The 22,009-nt window shown below is 42.1% G+C and overlaps 1 protein-coding gene across 2 annotated transcripts in view; it reads right to left on the reverse strand.

Annotated features, from left to right (window-relative positions):
• Positions 1-22,009, reverse strand: part of PTBP3 (polypyrimidine tract binding protein 3) — a 106,827-nt gene that overhangs the window by 52,103 nt on the left and 32,715 nt on the right. For both annotated transcript variants that reach the window (XM_065406012.1, XM_065406011.1), the window contains one exon: positions 2,599-2,674. In XM_065406012.1, coding sequence (XP_065262084.1) covers positions 2,599-2,623 — 25 coding nt within the window. In that variant the 5' untranslated portion in view covers positions 2,624-2,674. The remainder of the gene's footprint in view (positions 1-2,598; positions 2,675-22,009) is intronic.

Below are 22,009 nucleotides of genomic sequence, written 5' to 3' on the forward strand. Positions count from 1 at the left end.
CTAAACACTATATATGAAAAACAAGATTAAAATGATTATTTAAATGAAGGTTTCCTGCTTGCTGATAGAAATCAGTTCACCCTACAAAGGAAGCGACATCCAGAAAAAGAGACACTTGTTCTGAAGTGATAATCAGGTCTGTAGGAAATGTAAAAGCAGCCTCACTGGATTAAAAAGATGGTATCTTTGTCAAGTGTATTATGACCAATGGTGCCTGTTATCCAATATATGTTAGGTTTAATATACACCACATCAATAGACATTATGTACATAATAAGTGTTGGGAAGTTATGTTAACTGAATGTATTATGCCTGTCCCACAGTTCTGTTTATCCACGTCAACCGTCCCACAACACTTTGCAAAGATGAAGTCAGCTTTGGCATTAGAAAATAGGAAACTTGTCAAAGCAAAGACTCATGAAAACATTGTACAGAGTACAGTTAGGGAGTACTTTCATGGCTCATCAGCACTTCAAATGTAGTACTCAGAACGAGATATGGGAAAGAACAGGACAAAACTGGTACAAAACTAGTGGGTTAAGCAGTTTTGTAACTTGTAAAAATCATACTATAAATACTACTAGGTGAAATGCATACTGTCGAAGCATACCTTCTGTGAAAGGTGAACATGCTGCAAGAATTCACTTCACTGAAGATAGTTATGTATGTCTCCTTTTCATATTGTACTGGTTTGTCTTTAGACAATATATTAGGTTAAGATTGGTTATTTGATCTCTTGAACATTTTTAAGACTGAATGTCAAATGGAATCAAACAATTGGTATTGGTATATTAACTAAAAGGTGTCGCCAAAGTCTTAGAGGTCTTATCAGGGTGCAGTACTAATGAATCTGTGGTGCATGGCACTCATGCTAATTGTGCAGATGAATCAATGTTGATTACCAAAGATAGAGGATGCAGCACTGCAGCTGAAGAACGTGATTCTGGAGTCTATTAAGACTCATGACACCAATGTGATTTCAAAGGAGCCTGCTTAGACAAGTCAGCACTTTTAGCCTTCTCAGTCATTATCAGCAATGGTACCAGTGCTAAGCCTCATCTGGAGATCTTTGCTCCCTCCTGCCTCGGGCAGCAGGAGCCAGACTGACTGACTGAACTAAGGAAGACTGATGGAAAGCTCAGAGTGCTTGATAGAAGCATGAGATCACAGAGTCAGACAATCTCTTAGAGCCCCAGAGTGATGTGTCTAATAGCTGGAGCACTCGATGGAACTAATTTTGAAGGTTGGACATTAGGAAAAAGTTCCTAACTGTCAGGGTGGTTAAACACTGGAATAAACTGCCTAGGGAGGTTGTGGAATCTCCATCTCTGGAGATATTTAAGAGTAGGTTAGATAAATGTCTATCCGGGATGGTCTAGACAGTATTTGGTCCTGCCATGAGGGCAGGGGACTGGACTCGATGACTTCTCAAGGTCCCTTCCAGTCCTAGAATCTATAAGCAGGAATAGACTGCTTCTGAGGGGGATTCTCAGATTCAGAGAAATATGCATTGTCTTTTACGTCAAATATTACTTCAAAGGGACATCACAAGTCCTGTGTGTGCGCACTGTGCTTACAAAAAGAATCACAAATGGCACTTAGTAGATATACGAGACTTCCCTAAACAAAATAAACATTTTGTATGTGCAACATTGGTAGGCATAGCTCTCTCCTAGAAAAGGGCAGATTTTAAAGTCCGGAGACCTGCTCGCCACCACTGGATCTCATTCCTTGGTACTGAGGAAAGACTCAAAGAAGAAAAAAAAAGTATTTTCTAATAAAGGAAACAGACTTAAGTAAAACTTCAAAAACTACATTATAAACTATATAACTACACTACATACTATATATGTATATAAAAACATACTAACTAAACTAACAACCCATACAACCACATTTTGAAGCACAAGCTGAAGAGATGAATGCTCAGTGAAGCAGGTGGTCTCAAAGAACCAGGCCTCTTCGGCTAGCACTGCCTCATCAGAATTGTTCTGGATTTCATCTCTCAATCTTCTGAATCACTCTTAACAATGGAATGGGAGGAAAGCATAAAGAATGGGTACCTGAGAATTTCTACAGAGATTACTGGTTTGATCATGCCTCCTCAGAGGAGGCAATCCTTGGTCCATTATATCAATGAAACTGAGTGACTTCACCAGTGCTGAACAAAACAATTTCTGGTGTTTTTAAATTTAATTCTATATCTCTTTTTGATTATTTGTAGGTCCCACTGCTCTGTAGTACATCTTTGTTCAGGTTTCAAGGAAGCAGGGAATATGTCCACCAATCAGAATGGGATCCTCAGGTTCTAATGGGGAGGGGGAGGGGTTATGTAGATTAGTTCTAGAATCCAACACCACTCATTAAACTGCCAGAAGGGTCCACTACAGAGTGAATCTAGGCACTTTTGCTCCCCAAGGGCCTGAATTTGCTCTCTCTGCAAGAGTCTAAGACTCTGGGGGGGGGGGGGGGGGCTGCTCATAAAAAGGTTACATGAGAGTATGAAGGAAATAAAGAAAATCAGATTTCCTGAAACTGTGCTAACATTGATAAGCTGTAAAACCATGGTAAACTTTACAATTATTTTCTTAAATATACCTGTAGCTGGAGTAGAATTGCTCATGGTAAAAGGCCCGTTAGTGATACCAGAAGAAAGAAGCTCGTCAGATCCACGCTGAAAGATAAAATGCAAGATTATCAGCAAAGGCACTTCTGGGCAACAGCGAACCTTTTAATATAACTAATGAATGACTAATCACTGACTTTCCTATTTTTACATTTCACAATTGTTTTTAAAAGCTGCCCACCACACATTTTTGTGATATATTGAAGAACGTGCATTTCAACAACGAAGAGAACAAATGCAAATGTCAGCCAGCCACATCACTCTAGCTGGACGTTATATTTCAAGGTGCTAATGTTTTCTGAAAATGAGCTTAGCTATATTAAACTGAAGACTGACTAATCTACTGCTTATTCTACTATAATACAGTTTATATTTAATATCAAGATAAGCAGCATTTAACCATATACAGATTTATTTGATCAGACCTACCATAAAACAAGTCTACCAAGAGATATCCAAGGACTCAACTAAATATCAATTTAAGCAACACAAAAATGAACAATTTTGACAAGATACAATATTTAGTTGTAAACATGTCACTAGTCATTCAAGGCATCATCTCTGTTGTACATTACAACAGCAATATAGTATGTGAAAAAGTTCATTATGAAGAATGTTACTGTATTTCCAATAGTCATTTTAAAAAGTTGACTCAAACTGTTAATATTAACGGATGACATATCTGGGTTTAGTCCATTTTGTGATCAAGACCTGCAAACGTTTTTTTTTTTTTTTTTAAAAGATTTTTTTGGAGGGAAGTGTGGTGGGGTGTTCAGCCCACACTCGTCTGGAAAGGTTAATGAGGCCGAGATGGGACCAATTAAGCGGACAGGTCATAGCTGATGAGAATTAGGTAGCCTAAGTAACCACAGATTGATGAAGGAACCCAGCTGAGAAGGAACAGGCAGGGCTAGTATAAAGCCAGGAGGTTGGCAGCAGAGAAGGACTGCAGGGAGGAAGCCTGTAGTCACACTCTGGTTTTTAGAGAGGGCAGGAAGGAAACCCAGGTGTGAGTAGAACCCCAGGGACTGCAGGCCCTGAAAGAAGGGTTTAAAGAATGAAAGCCTAAGATGGAGGTGGAGTAGCAAAAGTCTCAGGGAAAGGGCAGCAAAGTGGGACCTCACAGACCTTGGCCTGGTCCACACTAACCCCCCACTTTGGACTAAGGTACGCAAATTCAGCTACGTTAATAACGTAGCTGAATTCGAAGTACCTTAGTCCGAACTTACCGCGGGTCCAGACGCGGCAGGCAGGCTCCCCCATCGATGCCGCGTACTCCTCTCGCCGAGCTGGAGTACCGGCGTCGACGGCGAGCACTTCCGGGATCGATCTATCACGTCTAGACAAGACGCGATAAATCGATCCAAGAAGATCGATTGCCTGCCGCCGAACCAGGAAGTAAGTGTAGACGTACCCCTTGACTGCGGATTAGGTCCCCAAGCTGGAATCCAGAGTAGAGGGCAGGCCGTGGCATAGTCAGGGCAGAGAGGGAGAAAATGACCATTTTGGATAGAGAGACTTTGATAACTCCTGGAAGGGGGAAAGCAGAGTGACCTGGCTGGAGGACAAAGCCACAAAGTGAGCACCTTGAGTCACAGAGGGAGAGGTGGCAGGGTGAGAACGAGCAACAGAAGGGGTGGGGGGTGTTGGAGCTGGAAGGAGCTAATCCACATAACAGTGAGGTGGCACCTTAGCAGGAGAGAATTCAGTTATAGGAAGAATATAGACAGAGGAATGTTTTAGTTGAAAATTTAAATCCAAAGCCAGTTAAGACACTTTTTAAAAAGGATGCTTCTAACTCAGAGTTTAAGGCCAAAGAGACATCAAATCATCTTGTCTGACCTCCTGTATGTCATCGGACACCAACACTTTCTGAGCACCTGCATACTAAACCCAACAACTGAAAATAGACCAAAGTATTACAGTTCACAGGAGACTAAACTATTATGTTTCACATACAGAGAATAGGAGGGACCAATGGGGCACCATTGCCCAAGGCTTCTGCAATGGCAGGGAAACAATTACATAAGATATACCCAGATAATATTGGCAAGTGGCCTGCACCCACACCGGCCAAAAAAAAAGTAAATATCCCTCCCTCCCAGTTCACTGCCAATCTGATCTGAAGAAAATTTCTTCCCAACTCTACATATGGTGATCAATTAGACCTTGAGTATATGAGCTAAAACCAACCAGCCAAGCACTTGGGAAAGTGAATGTTTGGTGCTACCTAGAGCCCCAACCCCCTCCGTCCAAAGTCCTATCTCCAACTATGGCCATCCCTAGTGCTTCAGAAGAAGATTTAATAAAATAAAATAAAACAGAATACACTTGGGGGCGAGAGGGAGAATCCCTTCCTGGCCCATACACATGGCTGGCTGAAATCCTGAAGTATGAGCTTTTAAGGACATAAGACAAATAGGAAGTGAGCCCCAAGGCTGATGAACCCTGCCCCTTACCCTCACAAACAAACCCATCATACAATCACATTCATAAATTTGTCCAGTTATTAAAACTAATTAAGTTATTAACTATCTCCTATTGGGAGGCTGTTCCAGAAATTCACCCGATGTTCAGAACCCTTTTAATTTCCAGCCTGAATTTTTTCGTTGCCAGTTTATATACATTTTTTCTTGTGCCAATATTGCCATTTATCTTAAAAGATCTTCACTTTCCCCAGTATCTACCCCCCAATATATGTATAAATTTTATAAACATATTAAATACAATAGCCGCCTTAAAGATAATTTTTTCAGTTTATAAATTGAAATGATTTTGCAATGTCATTTTTGAAAAAGAGGTAATTTCTCAAAAAAAGTTTCACATTATAAAACTTCTTCCTCTAACAAATGTTTATTACCTATTTCACTTTAAGCACACATTTAAGTTCCATTCAAGTCAATGGGACTTAAACACATGCTTCATCACATTTTCAGAATCAGTTCCTGTTCTGCAAAGCTTCCAGAATCTTATGGAGAACACGGTCTCTGAATTACGATGAACTTTTAAACACGATTAATATTACGTATATCCTTTATTGCCTCGCTGAACTAAGGCCTGGAACATTAGGGGAAATGTGTTCAAGAGACAAGGACCCTTCATCAAAAGTGCTCTGCCACAAACCCTCTGATATTTAAGTGTAGGCCAGAATATCATCTTATTCATCCCAGCTGATCTCGATTGCTGCCATAGCACATGCTAGAAAAGGCAGTCTCCTAACTCAAATGCATTTTATACCAATAGAAAAACGGGCTGTTCTTTAGAAATAGATTCAGGCCAGCCACTCAGGAGAGAGACCAGTAGTGACAGTTTTGCTAATGTATGTATCTGCAGCTTCAGTAAGAGGTTATGAAAATGTGTACTAGCAGGATCTTGAAAATTAGCATAAAATGTTGTTCCAGTGTAAATCTTAGCACGAAAAAACTAAATGTCTGCATTAATGAGTTATTCATGTATACTTCATGGCAGAACATTGTTGCCTGATTTTAAGGTGATTAATATTATTGTTCATATAATAAAGGTTATAGTCTAGCCAATTGATCTGATCAGAAGATAATAAGGTTCTTGTCCCAGAATCGGGCTACACAGAGTCTTGCAAGGTCCCTGGGGATGTATGACAAGGACACTCATGCTGAGAACAAAATACAGCCTTAAAGACTTTTATTGATATAAATGGACTAGTAATCAAATGAAAAAGTAATCAACCAGAATGAAAAAGGAAATAGTACTATTCTAGAAGTTCATGTGGTATCATTTACTATAAAACTTCCTAGATAAACATAATCACACTCTTCCTTGAGAACCTGGTGGTAAGAGACAAAGAACCAGCCATGTCTTTGGCATGCCAAACAAGAGTCTGATGGTTCCTCAATGCTCGACTGGAAGACGAAAAACTTAGGAGATGCTAGAAAGCCAGAAACAAAGCCAAGAAAGACCCAAGAAAAAACTAACTAAACTAAACAAACATGGTGGTTGCCCCTCTTATAGAGCCTAGCACCACATTCCCAACCTTCCATGTCCAGACAATTTCCTCACCCACATAATATCACGGTGTGCTTACTCTATAGGCTGGCATATTCATACACACTGATGACAATCAGCTCATTCTCACATCTGCTTTTTCTGGCCTGAACTGGTTTCGTGGTGGTGATTTTCAGGTTCTTTGTAGTGTAGCTGTTAAGTTTTATAGAGGGCAAATCAGTAGGTCACTTGTGTATGCTAAAGATCACAAACATGTATGCTAACATGATTTAGCTCATCATACAGTATGTGGCCAGTAGGTTTTTTGCATTACTGCCAAAAATATGCTAATACAAAGCTATAAATCTATTATAACAAACGCACACATAAGGATATAATAAAAGCAAGCAACCAGGCTACATAGCTCTATGGGCTACAACATATATTTGCTTGCCTTACAATCATAAACTGGCCATCTTTAATTACTTAAAAATTTAAGAGTAGCAATACATCTTGAAAGAAAAACAAAACAGGCAGACATTACTCCTGAGGGAATTCTGTGCCACTGCACATGTAGAGAATTTGTGTCACCCACAGAAAAATGACTTTCTGACAGGGAAGCCACAAGTGCAGTCATGCAACCCTCCCCAGCAGTGTTTCGGATGCCCAGGGCAGCCGGCAGAGAGGTAAATCACTGTGGGGCAGGGGGCAGGACTGGGGGAGACCAGGCTCCCTACCGTGTGCTGAGCTCAGCTGCTCGTTCTGGCTGGGCTGGGGAGGACAGGCTTCCTCTTCCCCTGCACGGCATCCGAGGCCGGGTCAGACCCACCCCCAGATTTCTCCCCCAGCTGCAGGAAGCTCTGCAAACTCCTTCCACCACCCCTGCTTCCCGCGCCCATCGCTCCTCAGCTGCAGGGGGAGGGATCCCTGTACAGGGAGCTGCTCCCACATCCATCCTACCCCCTTGCATCCAGACCACCTCATTCCCAGACCCTCCTGCCAATCCTCACCAACCTGCACTCAGAACCCTCCCAATGAGCCCCACTCCCCCTGCACCTGGACCACCCCGACGAGCCACATGCACCTGGATCCCCACCCCACTGAGCCTTACTCACCCAGCACCTGGATTCCCCCACTGAGCCCCCCACACCTAGACCCCCCTGCCAAGCTCTATCCCCCCCCACATCCAGACCCCCACATTGAGCCTGGTGAAGCTGGATCCCCCTGCAGAGTCCCATTATCGTTGCACCCAGAACCCCCAACAAGCCCCTGTGTATCCAGATTCCTCCTGCACCTGGATCCCCCATTGAGTCACCGCACCCAGATTGCCCCACACGGAACCCTCTCAACCCACACCTGGAACCCCCTACACTAAGTCCCTCCACACTTGGATCCGGCCTTGCTGAGGCTGCCTGCCCACACCTAGTTCACCTGGCACAGAGGGGAGGTGCTCCTGGGGCAGGCCCAGTCCTTGCGCTGTGTCAGGGTTGGGTGCAGCCTCACCACTGAGTCTGTGTCCGGAGTATGGGGGAGCTGTACAGTGATCTCACACCTCCGTGCAGCCAGTGGCCTGTGCTCCCCAATGCCATGCTGGAGCCTCCACATTTATTTGACAAATAAAATTTGCAGAATTTTAAAATACTGCGTGAAGAATTTTTAATTTTTTGGAGCAGAATGCGGTCAGGAATAAGACATTATCTGATATAAGAAAGTATTGGATAAATAAAAACATTAAGAACATCTGCAAAACCTAAATTCTTCTTAATACTTCAGAAGTCAGACTGCAGTACGTTTTAATAGCTATACTACCACATAGACAATACTAAAATTCAGTCAGTAAAGATGAACAGATGACACTTAGTTGTCTCATAGGCCAACCCAGAGGGCCAAGATATTCTTAATGTCATGCTGACAAAGTACTACTTTTCAAGATCATTAGTGGGAAAAAAGTGTAATTTTATAGCACTCAAAAGCATGCTAGGCATCTCTCAGAACTGAAATTGCACATAAGCTCCACCCTGAAGAGCTCACAATTTATTATCATCCCCCAAATCAGCCATTATAGAACTAGATATCAATATCTGAACTGTCAGAGGAAATACTTTCTGGAAAGTTACTTTCCAAAAGAATGAGTCACAAGCCAATGCCTGGACATTTGGACTGCTCTCTTCACATCTTTAAGACTCTTTCCACTTTCACACTGAGGCCTGGACTATACCACAAAACTAGATCGACATAAGTCACCTTATGTTTACCTATTTGTGCATGCATCCACACTCAAGTGTGACTTTGGTTAACAGGAGCGCCCTGTTAAGGTGACACACTAAAACCACTTCTCCAAATAGCGTTGAGCCATGGTCGACATACTGAGGTTGACGTGGTGCAAATGTAACCTGTGTCAACCCTAACGGTCCCCCAGCAACTCTCATATAATGCCTTATTCCCTCTGGTCACAATCAAACTCCACTGCCCAGGGTAATGGAAACCAGAAGCCACCCGCCTTTTAAAAACCTACTGTGTATTTTTTAAATGCTTTTTTCCCCCGATTATCCATCTTGGAGAGCACACCCAGGAGTGGCGACAGGACACGGTTACGCTCCCATGGAGGTGTAGGTCTAATAATCATTGGGAAGGTCCTGATCAAGCCCTTCATAAATTGTACAGAAGCTGGGTGAGTAAAGATAGAACATCCTTCTACCGGAAGGAGGAAGGCACTAATCACTGTTAAGTGTACCCATAGCAAACTAAGGGCTAGACCTGAAGTCTTTAAGGAGAGAAAATAGCCTAGGGATAACTGGAATGCTCTAGTGAATGTCAGTGGAGACATGCCCAGATCAAAAACCACCTCCATTTAGCTAGGTAGCAGGCTCTAGTAGAATCCTTTCTACTTTGGTTAAGGATCTCCTGAACAGGGGCAGAGCATGAGCATTCTATTTCCAATGCCCATATAAACACTAGACCGTGAGATGGAGTGAGCCCAGGTTGGGATGCTTGATTTTCCTCCTGTCCCGGATTAGGAGATCCGGAAATGGGCCGATCCTGATTAATGGGTGTATGGACATTATCAGAAGTTCCATGAGCCAGAAATGACTGGGCCAGTGGTGTGCTAGGAGGAGGATGGTGGCTCTGCTGTGACAGATCTTCCCTATAACTTGTGGTAGTAGGCAGGAAGGTATATCTGACATTATATATCAAGGACAACAGGAGAGCATCACCCTGGGAATCGTGACCCATGGTTCCCCTGGAACAATACAGGAGAGGTTTTCTGTTCACTTGGGATGTAAAGAGGTCACATAACAGAGTACCTCACGTATAAATATCTTGGTTAGGATTATGTCGTGAATCTCCCATTCATGGTCTGCAGAGAAGCTTCTGCTTAATCTATTTGACAGGGAAGTACACAGTCATGCAGTCCCTGTTTGGCCAGTAAGTTGAGTGGAGCCAAGCTTGCAGATACTGCAAGTGGAGTCTGGCAAATGGCCTCACATAGGTGCTTGTGTCCATGTGCCTAACAGTGAAACACACTGGTGGCACCATAGTCTGTGGTTTGCGGGTGATGCGGAAGAAGAAGTTATTCACCTTGTGCAGTAACGATGGTTCTTTGAGATGTGTCCCCCTATGGTTGCGCCACTGTACGTGTGCCTGCCCTGCTGATCAGAGAACTTCGGTAGCAGTGTCCATTAGGTCCACGCATGTGTGGTCTCTCCTCATGGCAAAACATGAGGCTGGTCAGCGTGCACAGGCTAACCCTCAGAGTTCTTTCTCTACCACAGTCAGACAAGAACTCCGAAGTAGAGGGTGCGTTATGGGGCACCCATAGGGAGACACGTCTCAAAGAACCATCATTATTGCACAAGGTAAGTAGCTTCTTAGAGCAGTGTCCCATGGGTGCACCACTGTAGGTGACTCCCAAGCAGTACCCCTTCTGGAGGGCCGGGACTTTGAAGATGGGTCAGTTACAGAAGACGACACTGTGGGGCCGAATATGGCATTGGAGGCAGAGTCCACAGTGACCACATAGTGTTCTGCAAAAGTGGCAGGACACGTTCTACTGCCCCTTCTCCTCTCCCCTGCTCTGATGTAAGAAAGATTCCACTTCGTGTTGAAGCATTAGTTGGTGGGAGTGGTCCCTGAAGAAGGAATTTGTGAGGAGTGAGGGAGAGAAACTCTATGGAGTATCTCTGATCGATAATCTCCAGGACCCAACTGTTCGTCTTGATCTCATTCCAGCTGTGGGCAAAGAGAGTAAGACGGCCCCCAAAGGTGACAGGGAGAAGAAGCAGGTGGCATCAGTGGTGGTACACAGGTCTCAACCCGTATGTCAAAAAATGGCCTTTGGGCTGCTGTTGGGAATAAGTGGAGGCTGTGGCAGTAGAGGGAGCCAAGAATCAGGATTTCTGAATCCTTTAGCTTTTGCACAGAGACTCAGGTGGATGTTGGTAACAGGGAGCATGTGGAGGGGTTGGTCTTGGTCTGGTGTTTGCTTCTGGGGGCTGGAGTGTAAAGTCCCAGGGACCACAGAGTAGATCTCAAGTCCTTTAGTGAATGAAGGAGGAAACAATTATGACTCAGGCCACGAGGCGGTAAGAAGGAATAGGAGCGGCATCGGCCCGCACTGCTTTTTATGCCCTGGGTCGGGAGCAGGAGGGGAGCTACTACTCAACAAACACTGCTTTGAAGAATTTCTGGACTTGGGCTCATGGTACGCATGCATACCCATGTGTGGAATACACACAGGGACCATCACTCAAAGAACCACCAAGCTTCACATACAAAATTAGCAGGGCTGTCAAGTGATTAAAAAAATTAATCGCGATTAATCGCAATGTTAAATAATAATAGAAAACCATTTATTTAAATATTTTGGATATTTTCTACATTTTCAAATATATTGATTTCAATTACAACACAGAATACAAAGTGTACAGTGCTCACTTTATATTTATTTTTGATTATAAGTATTTGCACTGTAAAAAAATAAATAGTATTTTTCAATTCACCTAATACAAGTACTGTAGTGCAATCTCTATCATGAAAGTTGAACTTACAAATGTAGAATTATGTACAAAAAAATGCATTCAAAAATAAAACAAATGTAAAATTTTAGAGCCTGCAAGTCCATTAAGTCCTACTTCTTGTTCAGCCAATCACTCAAACAAGTTTGTTTACATTTGCAGGAGATAATGCTGCCGGCTTCTTGTTTACGTCACCTGAAAGTGAGAACAGGCATTCTTATGGCATTGTTGTAGCCAAAGTCGCAGATATTTACGTGCCAGATGCGCTAAAGATTCATGTGTCTCTTCATGTTTCAATCACCATCCCAGGGCACATTCGTCCATGCTGATGATGGGTTCTGCTCAATAACGATCCAAAGCAGCATAGACCAATGCATGTTCATTTTCATTATCTCAGTCAGATGCCACCAGCAGAAGGTTGATTTTCTTTTTGGTGGTTCAGGTTCTGTAGTTTCTGCATCAGAGTGTTGCTCTTTTAAGGCTTCTGAAAGCATGCTCCCCACCTCGTCCCTCTCAGATTTTGGAAGGCACTTCAGATTCTTAAATCTTGGGTCAAGTGCTGTAGCTATCTTTAGAAATCACACATTGGTACGTTCTTTGCGTTTTGTCAGATCTGCTTTTGTCAGATCTGCTGTGAAAATATTCTTAAAATGAACATGTGCTAGATCATCACCTGAGATTGCTATAACATGAAATATATGGCAGAATGGAGGTAAAACAGAGCAGAGGACATACAATTCTCCCCCAAGGAGTTCAGTCACAAATTTAATTAACCTTTTTTTTTTTTTTTTTTTTTAATTAAACGAGCGTCATCAGCATGGAAGCATGTCCTCTGGAATGGTGGGGCATAGGAATGTTTAGCATATCTGGCACATGAATACCTTGCAATGACAGCTACAAAAGTGCCATGCAAATGCCTGTTCTCACTTTCTGGTGACATTGTAAATAAGAGGGCAGCATTATCTCCTGTACATGTAAACAAAACTTGTTTGGCTTAGCTATTGGCTGTACAAGAAGTAGGACTGAGTGGGCTTGTAGGCTCTCAAGTTTTACATTGTTTTGTTTTTGAGTGAAGTTATGTAAAAAAAATCTACACTTGTAAGTTGCACTTTCCCGGCAAAGATTGCACTACAGTACTTGTATGAGGTGAACTGAAAAATACTATTTATCATTTTTGCAGTGCAAATATTGGTAATAAAAATATATACTTTGATTTCAATTACAACACAGAATGCAATATATATATATGAATGTAGAAAAACATCCAAAATATTTAATAAATTTCAATTGGTATTCTACTGTTTAACAGAGCGATTAAAACTGCGATTGATCGCGATTAATTTTTTTTAATCGATTAATTTTTTTGAGTCAGTCTTGGGAGTTAACTGCGATTAATCGACAGCCCTATAAATTAGTGATGCTCATCACTTTGTACTGCATCAATCAAAAGCCTAATGCAGAATGAGACCCGAAGTACATAGTGTAGAAGTTTTGCCTTATCTTCAGAAATCTACATATCCACTGGCCCCAAATCAGGCTTTGAGACAATATTTCTCCCTGAAACATCCAGAGCAAGAACATTTTGCAGAAGGCACTTAATGCCAAATAATATTTCAGCCAAAAAATATTGAATAAAGGAGTAGTTTCCAACAAGTGTGGTCCCAAATCTTAAAAAATAAATAGGCCAGCCAAGAACTTGCATATCAAGAATGCTGAGCAGTCTCTTATTGGTAAGGTTACAATTACATTCACAGTAATCGTAAATTTGAATAAAGTCCATTATCCCACAACAATGGCTCTTGACCCATGGGGCTGGGCCCGGTTCCCCACTCCATGTGTTGTGACCCGGGCCCACTTGGTCACGGATCCGCCTAGGTTTGGTGCACCTGCTGCTCCACAGATGGAGACAGACTTTAAAAATATGAACCAATCATAACTGATGCAGTGCTGTCTTAATGAGTCCAAAGACAGCTTGAAATGGAAACTATCTAAATTTTCTCATTGAGGCTGACTAAAACATCCATCTAATATTTCTCACTGTCCTAAACGACTTCCTACAGTTCCCCAAAAGTCAGCTATGCAACTGCCAAAGCTTCCAGCTTCCCCATAGAACTTCTACAATGCAGGTATATCAAAAGCTGAAGATATAAGGACAAAGTAAAATGCACTGTTTATTTTATATTAAACAGGGAACAGTATATAGACAGATTTTCATATATAAAAACATTTTTAGAGAAAATTAAATAAAGCTGCCACAGAATTAAGAGTGTCAATGACTCTAGGGACCTTACTGCAGTATTTAAGCCCAGCTTCCTGCAGACAACATGGGCCTTTATTATAGTGCTTGTAAATACTTGCGAGTTCTGCTGATCCTATTTTGTAACTTTTATAGCAATATTAAATCAGATATCTATAGTCTTAGAGTAACAGTACACTATGGCGACTAGTTTTTCTTTTAGCCAGCAGTACCTATCAACAACTGTATTAATTAGATTAACTAGATGTAGCTTAAGGACAGGTCTACACTACAAATTTACATCAGCACAGTTGCACCAATGCAGCTGCGCTTCTGGAGCGTGTCTGGTGAAGGTACTCTAAGCCGATGGGAAAGAGCTCTCCCGTTGGCTTACTAACTCCGCCTCCATGAGAGGCAATAGCTATGACGACAGGAGAAGCTCTCTCGCCAACATAGCGCTGTCTACATGGGGGGTTAAGGTTAGTATAACTACGTCGCTCACGAGTGTGGATTCTTCACACTCCTGAGCGACATAGTTATACTAAAAGTAAGTATGCAGTGTAGACCAAGCCTAATTGAGAAGACCCCAAGCCTATTAACTACTTAATTCTGAAAATGGAAAGCTACTGGAAAAATGTACTCTGGTAACATGGTCCAGTAAATTAGTTGCTAATAGATCTGAAAAAGATCTCCGTCTGGATCTAAACTATGGGGAATAATAAAGGCAACCTACATTGTGCTGAATAAGGTTGCGTCAGGGAGAACGTATCTAATGAATCTTTTCCCTAGAAAATCAAGGTTTAGCAAGACAGCTAAACAGATCCCCCAAAAAATCCTGTTTATAAAACTGTTTTTAGTGATCGTGACCAAAATGTGAAGAAAGTTATACAAAAGCACTCAGAACTTTCCAGCACCAAATCAACCTTACAGCAGTCCAACTGTAAAAAGCCTGTCACTGTCTCAAAGAAAAATCAAGCTAAGAAAAATGTTAGAAGAACCTGAGAGTGAGTGCAGACCTTTCTGCCAGATTTCCTAGTGTTATAACACAGATGTATTGAAGAGTCTCTGCATACACCAAGAGAGGAGAATCTCCTGCTTTACACCATAATATATTGAACATAAATATGATGCCCATAACAGAATTACAGAATTTGCAATGAAAAAAATTGAACGTTGAGCGCCTGAAACATAAGTTATAAACAGAGGAAGGACTCAACTCACAGGAACATGAAGTAGAAAGAACAGAACTGCCCCATTGCGAAGGGGTTGAACTTCCTCAAATATCGAAAGGAGGTGGAGGAGGAACAAACATTTTGTTCTACGATGCTACTGGAATAAACCCAAATACTACCCTTGATACAAACATGATCAAGCAGCGGAACTCCAGGAACAAAAAAATGAAAACAAAAAAAGAGGAAAATAAAAAAATAGTACAAATTAGATATACACAATTAAGTTCCTTCAAAAATACCAGCATATCCTGTCCTTTAGGAATAGCCTGCAAATTCCTCCATTGCTGAGCCATCTACAATACTTGAGGAGAAGAAACTAGGCATCTAAAAGCTATATAGATAAATAGGATGCAACGGCTTTTAAAACTGGAAACCAGGAGTCTGTTCTCTCAGGGCTAACATTCTTCAGAAGTTAAACAGCAAAGAAAAAATTGTAACTTATTTTTCTTTCAATAGTGAGTATAATTTAAAAAATGGCCTGGTTTTGAGGAAGGGAAGTTCCCTCCTTTTATAAAGTGTCTCTTTCCCAGGTAGACCATCTAAATTTTGGATAATTGTTCTACAAGGCTTTTATTAAAAAAATATAAGAACTACTGTACCAAAAAGTACATTGTTTACCATTTTTTTTCCTTTTAAGGAATACTGAAGACATGGCTATTAAATATTCACAAAACACAAACTGGAGGAAAAAGACAGACAGTAATTCTCAGAATTTCACTCAGGAAATAAGAATGGGAGCAGAGTAGAGGGTGAGGAGTCAGTTTGTTAGCATACTTTTCTTCTCTGAAACAACTAACACTAAATACCTGTCACACTTTACTCTTTCCTCCAGCAGGCACATCTACAAATGCAGAGATGCAAATCCTATTTCCGTAAATGAGAATTATATACACAATAGAGAATGAAGCCATTTAGAACAAAATGAAAGAAATCTTCAAAAAGGGTGGAGGTAAAACAGACAAGATGAATCCATAAAAGTCTGGCATTGTAGATAAACAAAATTAACCTTACACAAAGAAGGCTGTCATGTCAACATGCCACCAAACCACCCAAATGAATTGGAGGCAAGCATCATAAACAAGCAAAGAAAACACACACAGTGGCTTAACAGGTTGATCAGCAATCTCCCTAGAAACACGCCTGTTGGTTTAACAGAGAGCAGCTGTCTAGTAAGCCTGCTTGCTCATTGGCTCAGTTCGCATGCAGGCAGCTCTATTGTCTCATGTATCAATTATTGAAGCTCTCTGCTAGATCAGTAACAAGATACTGTAGGCCTAACAAAAGCCACACAACGTTGTAATTAAAGAACCACAGAAAAGGGAAGGGAAAGGATTTTTATATTGAACAATTTTTTTTTAAATTTAGCATCTATGCAAAAATTAGAAACAAATGGAACTGACAAGCTTAAAACCCTCAGCCATATTACATCAGACTTTTTCAAGACAGTGCCTTTAAATAGCATCTTTTCAGTAAGTTGAAGAAAGGATACTTGTACATGAATTACAGCATCTTTTCACTCTCACTCAGGGGGAAAAGGAATGGGCTGTGCTCAAAAATAAAGCCTCTGTAAATCCAAAAGTACCTTAAATATGTTTTGTAACCGTGTACAGTTCCATACTGAAACAAGAAATATGAATTGCTTGATAGGGGCTCTAAAAACCAGCATCCCTCTGAAATCCAGTCAATTTCAATGAGTTCAAAGTAGTTTTAGATACTACTCTTACTCAGTCCCCTTTGTCAATTTATTTGGTTTTACAATTTACAAACAGTTCTTTTTCTCTCCTGCTGATAATAGCTCACCTTAACTGATCACTCTCCTTATAGTGTATATGGTAACACCCACTGTTTCATGTTCTCTGTGTGTGTGGATATATAGATATAGATATCTTCCTACTCTATTTTCCACTGCATGCATCCAATGAAGTGGGCTGTAGCCCACGAAAGCTTATGCTCAAATAAATTTGTTAGTATCTAAGGTGCCACAAGTACTCCTGTTCATCTTAAAGTAGTAATCATATAGTCCAAGAGCCATTCTTACAATGTCACATATTACTCACATTGGGCCAAATTGTTGCCCAGTTAGTGTCACAGAGATGCAAGGAGACACAAAGTGCCCCCTTTAGCCCATCTCATGAGTAGCAGTACAGGAAGGAAGGTAGCAGCTCTGCAAAGCCCATGTTTCCCCCTCACTCACATGGATAGAAGAGGACAAACAGGACAGGGACTGTACAGAGTCTTAGCTCTCCCCCTCAAAATGCCACTCAGTGCAGATGTGCACAGGAAAATATGCTACAGTGGATGTAGACTTGATGCTGTTTACTTCCTCTGCAGAGTAGTGGGGGATTCACAGGTTCTCTGCTGCTGCTCCCAGGGCAGCACAGCAACAGTGTGCCTTTACTTTAGACTCATGGCAAAGCTTTAATTTAGCCCACTATTTGGAAGTAATTAGGAGAATGTGCTGTTTTTAAATGAAGAAAAACTTTGCCTTCCAAAAAATATTTACAGCAATGATCGTAAACTTATGACATTGCTAACAGGGGAGATCAAGAATGTAAGTTTTGTTTCCAGGCATTAAATACGCTTATTTTCTACTGCAATGGTTTTGCTTTCTACTGGTTGGAAGCTTGGAAAAGGGAGTGATTCCTAATGGTAAACACATGCTTAACTTTAAGCACACGAGTAGCGCTGAACTGGGGCCTTATTGTTAAGGGGGCCAGAATTTAAATGAGGTGGAAGAAGTCACAAATTTTTAAAGGGTAAAAACCCTTTTGACATATGCATAACTCCCCATTACCTAATTCAGAAGATTTTGGAGAAAAAGTTCTCTTTTCCCTATGAATGCTGTTACTGCAAGCATTTATTATAATAGAAGCAAATAAACTATTTAGCCTTAAGTCAAACTATAAAATACTTTAGATTTAAAACTAACACTGTATATATAAATTAAGGGGGGGGGGAAAACACATTTGTTTGCAAAGTCAACCACTTAAGTTAGGAAATGCGAGAATTAAGGTTTCCAGTGCTGCCTTAGTTCAACCCACGTGCATATACATTATGATACAGTCGAAGGATAGGATAATTTTTTTCCACAGGACCCCAGAATCTGATTTCCAACACTAGTTCTTCCTGACACTACTGAACTCAAATACTGATCTTCTTAGCTATGTCAAACAATGTTTAGGACTCACATCACCAAGACTGAATGAGGCAATCAACAGTGGGATGCTGTAAATCATCTTCTCATAGGAAAATTTCTGGGCAGAAACAGGTTGGCTACATTTTCTGGGACATTAGACAAAGATTTTTTGCTATTTGATATGTTGGATGACTTCTCTGAATTAATCCATTTCATTCTTATATTTTATCAGTAGTAATTCCTTTGAAATTAGGATGTATTGGGGAAGCCAGCACCATCATGTTATCGGGCATGCCAGGAGTAAGGCTGGTCCTTCACCTCCCATTACTGGGTCTTCAAGGAAGGGTGTGAGTATGTTAGGTTACGGTACTTAGAATAGAAATGTTACCACCAGGAGTTTTGGAATTCTTTTACTGTTTTGCAGTTATAAATTTCATAGCATTTATTATTCTTTTGTTAATCGCAATAAAGTTTTTATCAATTTGGTACTGTCCTCAGTGTATGTTTTTGCCAAGCACCCGAAGAGTCCTCTCCTGATACAGAACTGAGTTCTTGAACCCTGTAGTCTGAATTGGACAAGAACCTATAAATCTTCTGGTCGGATGTGATCAATGACGAGCCATAACTAACCCATCAAATTCAGGTCAACAATGTGGAGAGAACCAAAACAGTTTTAGCACCAGAAACAAGAGTTGGTTCACACAAATAGCATACGTATAGCTGAAGTAACTGCAATGATATATTGAAAGACAATGAGACCATGGTGTACTACCAAGAATACCTTGTTAAAGACAGAGTGGTCACTATTCTGAAAGGGAGTACTCAATACTGAAAATGGTCAGAGCCCACCACGAATCTGAGGAAGTGTCTGTGGGAGGGATGAATGTTTATGTGTAAGTAGTCATCCTTCATATCATGAGTCGTAAAGCATGTGTCCTTTTCTAAAGCTGGGATTATTGCTGCCAATGCGACCATGAGAAATCTGAGTTTGCTAATGAAGCGGTTGAGATGGTGCAGGTAGAAAACCACCCGATGTGTTTTATCGCTCCTTGCTGCAGTAAGGAGTTCACCTCGTATTTGAGAATGCTCTCTTGACAGTGGCCCAGGATTCTGGAGGATGTAGGGATGCAAACTATCGTATAAACCAGAGTGGATGACATTCAGCACCCACTTGTTTGTTGTTAGACAACCCCCCCCCCAAGTGGCATGTGGGGGTTGGCAGGCGTTGGGCATAGTGTTTTGTGGTTCTCAAGCTCCCATCAAAAATAATGTTGAGCTAGAGGCTGAGACTGGAATGCAGAGCCTGTTGCAAATGGTGTGGGGAAGTGGGACTTTTCAACCCTGTCTCTTACGTGGTGGGTCATAGGACCCATAATGGAAAAAAAAAAAAGACGCTGAGCCATTTGTCTAGATCTGACCAATGGGCAGTGAAACTTCCTCTTAGGAGCAGATGTGTATATCCCCAGCAAGCAGAAGATAGCCCTGGAGTTCTTCAGGGTGTGGAGGGACTCGTGTGTCTTCTGGTTGAAGAGTCTGATTCATCAAAGGGGAGGTCCTCAGTGGTATTCTGGACTTCCCTAGGGATCCCTGACGCATGAAACCATGACTCCCTGCACATGACAATGGCAGCAGCCATAGCTCTAGAGGAGGCATCAACGGCATATCAGAGAGCAATCCTGGCTATCAGTTTGCCTTCGTCTCTCAGAGCTTGAAAATGAGCTCTGTCCTTATGTAGAAGGCTGTCACTAAACTCCACAAACTTGGCATAGCTCAAGAAATCATATTTAGCCATTAGCGCCTGGTAATTGTCTATCCCAAAATGAAGGTCAGATGAGGAGAAGATTTTTCTCCCCATCAGAGTCAGGTGTTTGCCCTCTTTATCAAAAGGCACAGACCTGGGATATTGCTGTCTAGCCCTTTCAGATGCAGCATGGACCACCAGTGAGTTGGGAGCAGGATGAGAAAACAGAAATTCTGCTCCTTCGTCTGCCATGTAATAGTGCGCTTCTACCCCCAAAAGGGCAGAGAAGCAGGTGGCAGGGGTTTGCCAAAGTATCCTAGCTGGCTCCAGTATGGCTTCATTAATGGGAAGAGCTATTCTGTTGGGTCCAGATGCATGGAGGAGGTCTAGAAGTTTGTACTGGGAGTTCTGGATCTCAAGAGGAATCTGAAGCTCTCCAGCAATTGTGCAGAGGTGGTCCTGGAACTCCCTGAAGTCATGGGGTGGGGGAGTGGAAGAGACATAGTCACCAGGGATGATGACAACGACAGTCTTGTTGGTTCCAGCGGAACCACTGGATCTGGAGAGCAATGTTCCTTCTCCTGCTCTGCCAGATTGGGGGTAGGGGGACAGATCTGAGTGTCCCCTTGGAGGGGAGGCAAGGGGTGACTCCCTAGCAGATCAGATCTACTCTGCAGGAGGGTATTGGTCCCAAGGTCCCCAATACAGCCAGTAGGAGGGGTCAAGAGGTGGTCATGTGAGGCCCCCATGGCATAGGGTACCACTGGCTCAGATAGCTGATGTGGAGGTTGATTCCAAACTGGTATGGGTCTTTTGGGTGGTGGTCACGTAGGGCAAGGGAAGAAAAGGTACATTAGGTGGTTCAGAATCTCCCAACACAGAGAAGGCTGATTCCAGTTCCAATCGTGATACCGTCTGAGCTGTTGAAGGGGAGATGTATTCCGCTTATGGGTGATAAATTCCTTCCAATGGTCCATTCTCTTGGAGGCGATATGTCCCTGGAGATGAAGGGGTCCAATGGAGGACGTGATTCCAGATCTGGGAGAGCGAAAATGTCCTGTGGTGGTGGCAATGGATTCAGATCTCCCCAGTGTGAGAGGGGTTCTGCTTGTTCAAGTTGCTGGAGCCAGCAAGGAGGGTAGTATTTGAAGTGGAGAGTGATTGGATTTGTCAGTGCCGACGGAACCCAGAGTTTTGGGAGGAGCCAGGGATGACAGCACTGACAAAACGCAGTCTGGAACCGATGAAACCCAATGCTTATGGGCTTTCTTGTCTTGCCTCTGGGACTTAGAACATACTAAGTCCTCATGGGCTGAGCTGATGGGCTTGCTCACAGTTGAATATGACTTCTCTGAAGTGGATGTAGAGAAAGACAGTCTCATGCTTATGAGTGCTTCCTGGCTTCCCAACAAGACCCTGTCCTGGGGTCTGGGGGGATAGATTCTCTCGCACCACAGTCAGACTTAACAGCAGAAAGTGCACTTATTGCTGAATTAGACGGACGTACAGGAGGATTCCCTGGTCTGGGTCCAATTGGGGCCTCATGGCCTTCTCCATGAGGTATTTGCAGAGATGAAGTTCCCAGCCTTCTCAGGTACAGCTGGGGAATGATCAGCAGATACTGCACCTCCCCAAGGCAGTGAAGACAGCAGCGATGGTAGTCACTGACCAAGAAGGATCACCTACCTACAACTTTCAAACCACTACACTACTCAGACCCAGATCTCGAATACACTTGCACATTTACTTATACAGACACTCACCAACCACTGAAGTCCGGACTGAGCCCAGTGGTGATTGCAGGATTATAAACATTAAGTGTCAGATAATTTTAAGCATCAGTTTACAAAATTTAACAATACAGGAGACCTTTTTAAAAGAAACCATTTGTTTATTAACTGAATTTATAAATTTTACATTCTGCAGTCCAAACCCAGTCCACTGCAAAGATTTTCAATCTATGGGTCATGAACAGGTTTCAGCGACAGACTGCAACGACACTCCACTTTTCTCCTTTTCATTTAAAAACAGCATTTCTATCCCTTTTGGCAGCAGAGATAACT

This window comes from Emys orbicularis, chromosome 6 (assembly GCF_028017835.1).
Source record: "Emys orbicularis isolate rEmyOrb1 chromosome 6, rEmyOrb1.hap1, whole genome shotgun sequence".
In the NCBI taxonomy this organism is placed as follows: Eukaryota; Metazoa; Chordata; order Testudines; family Emydidae; genus Emys; species Emys orbicularis.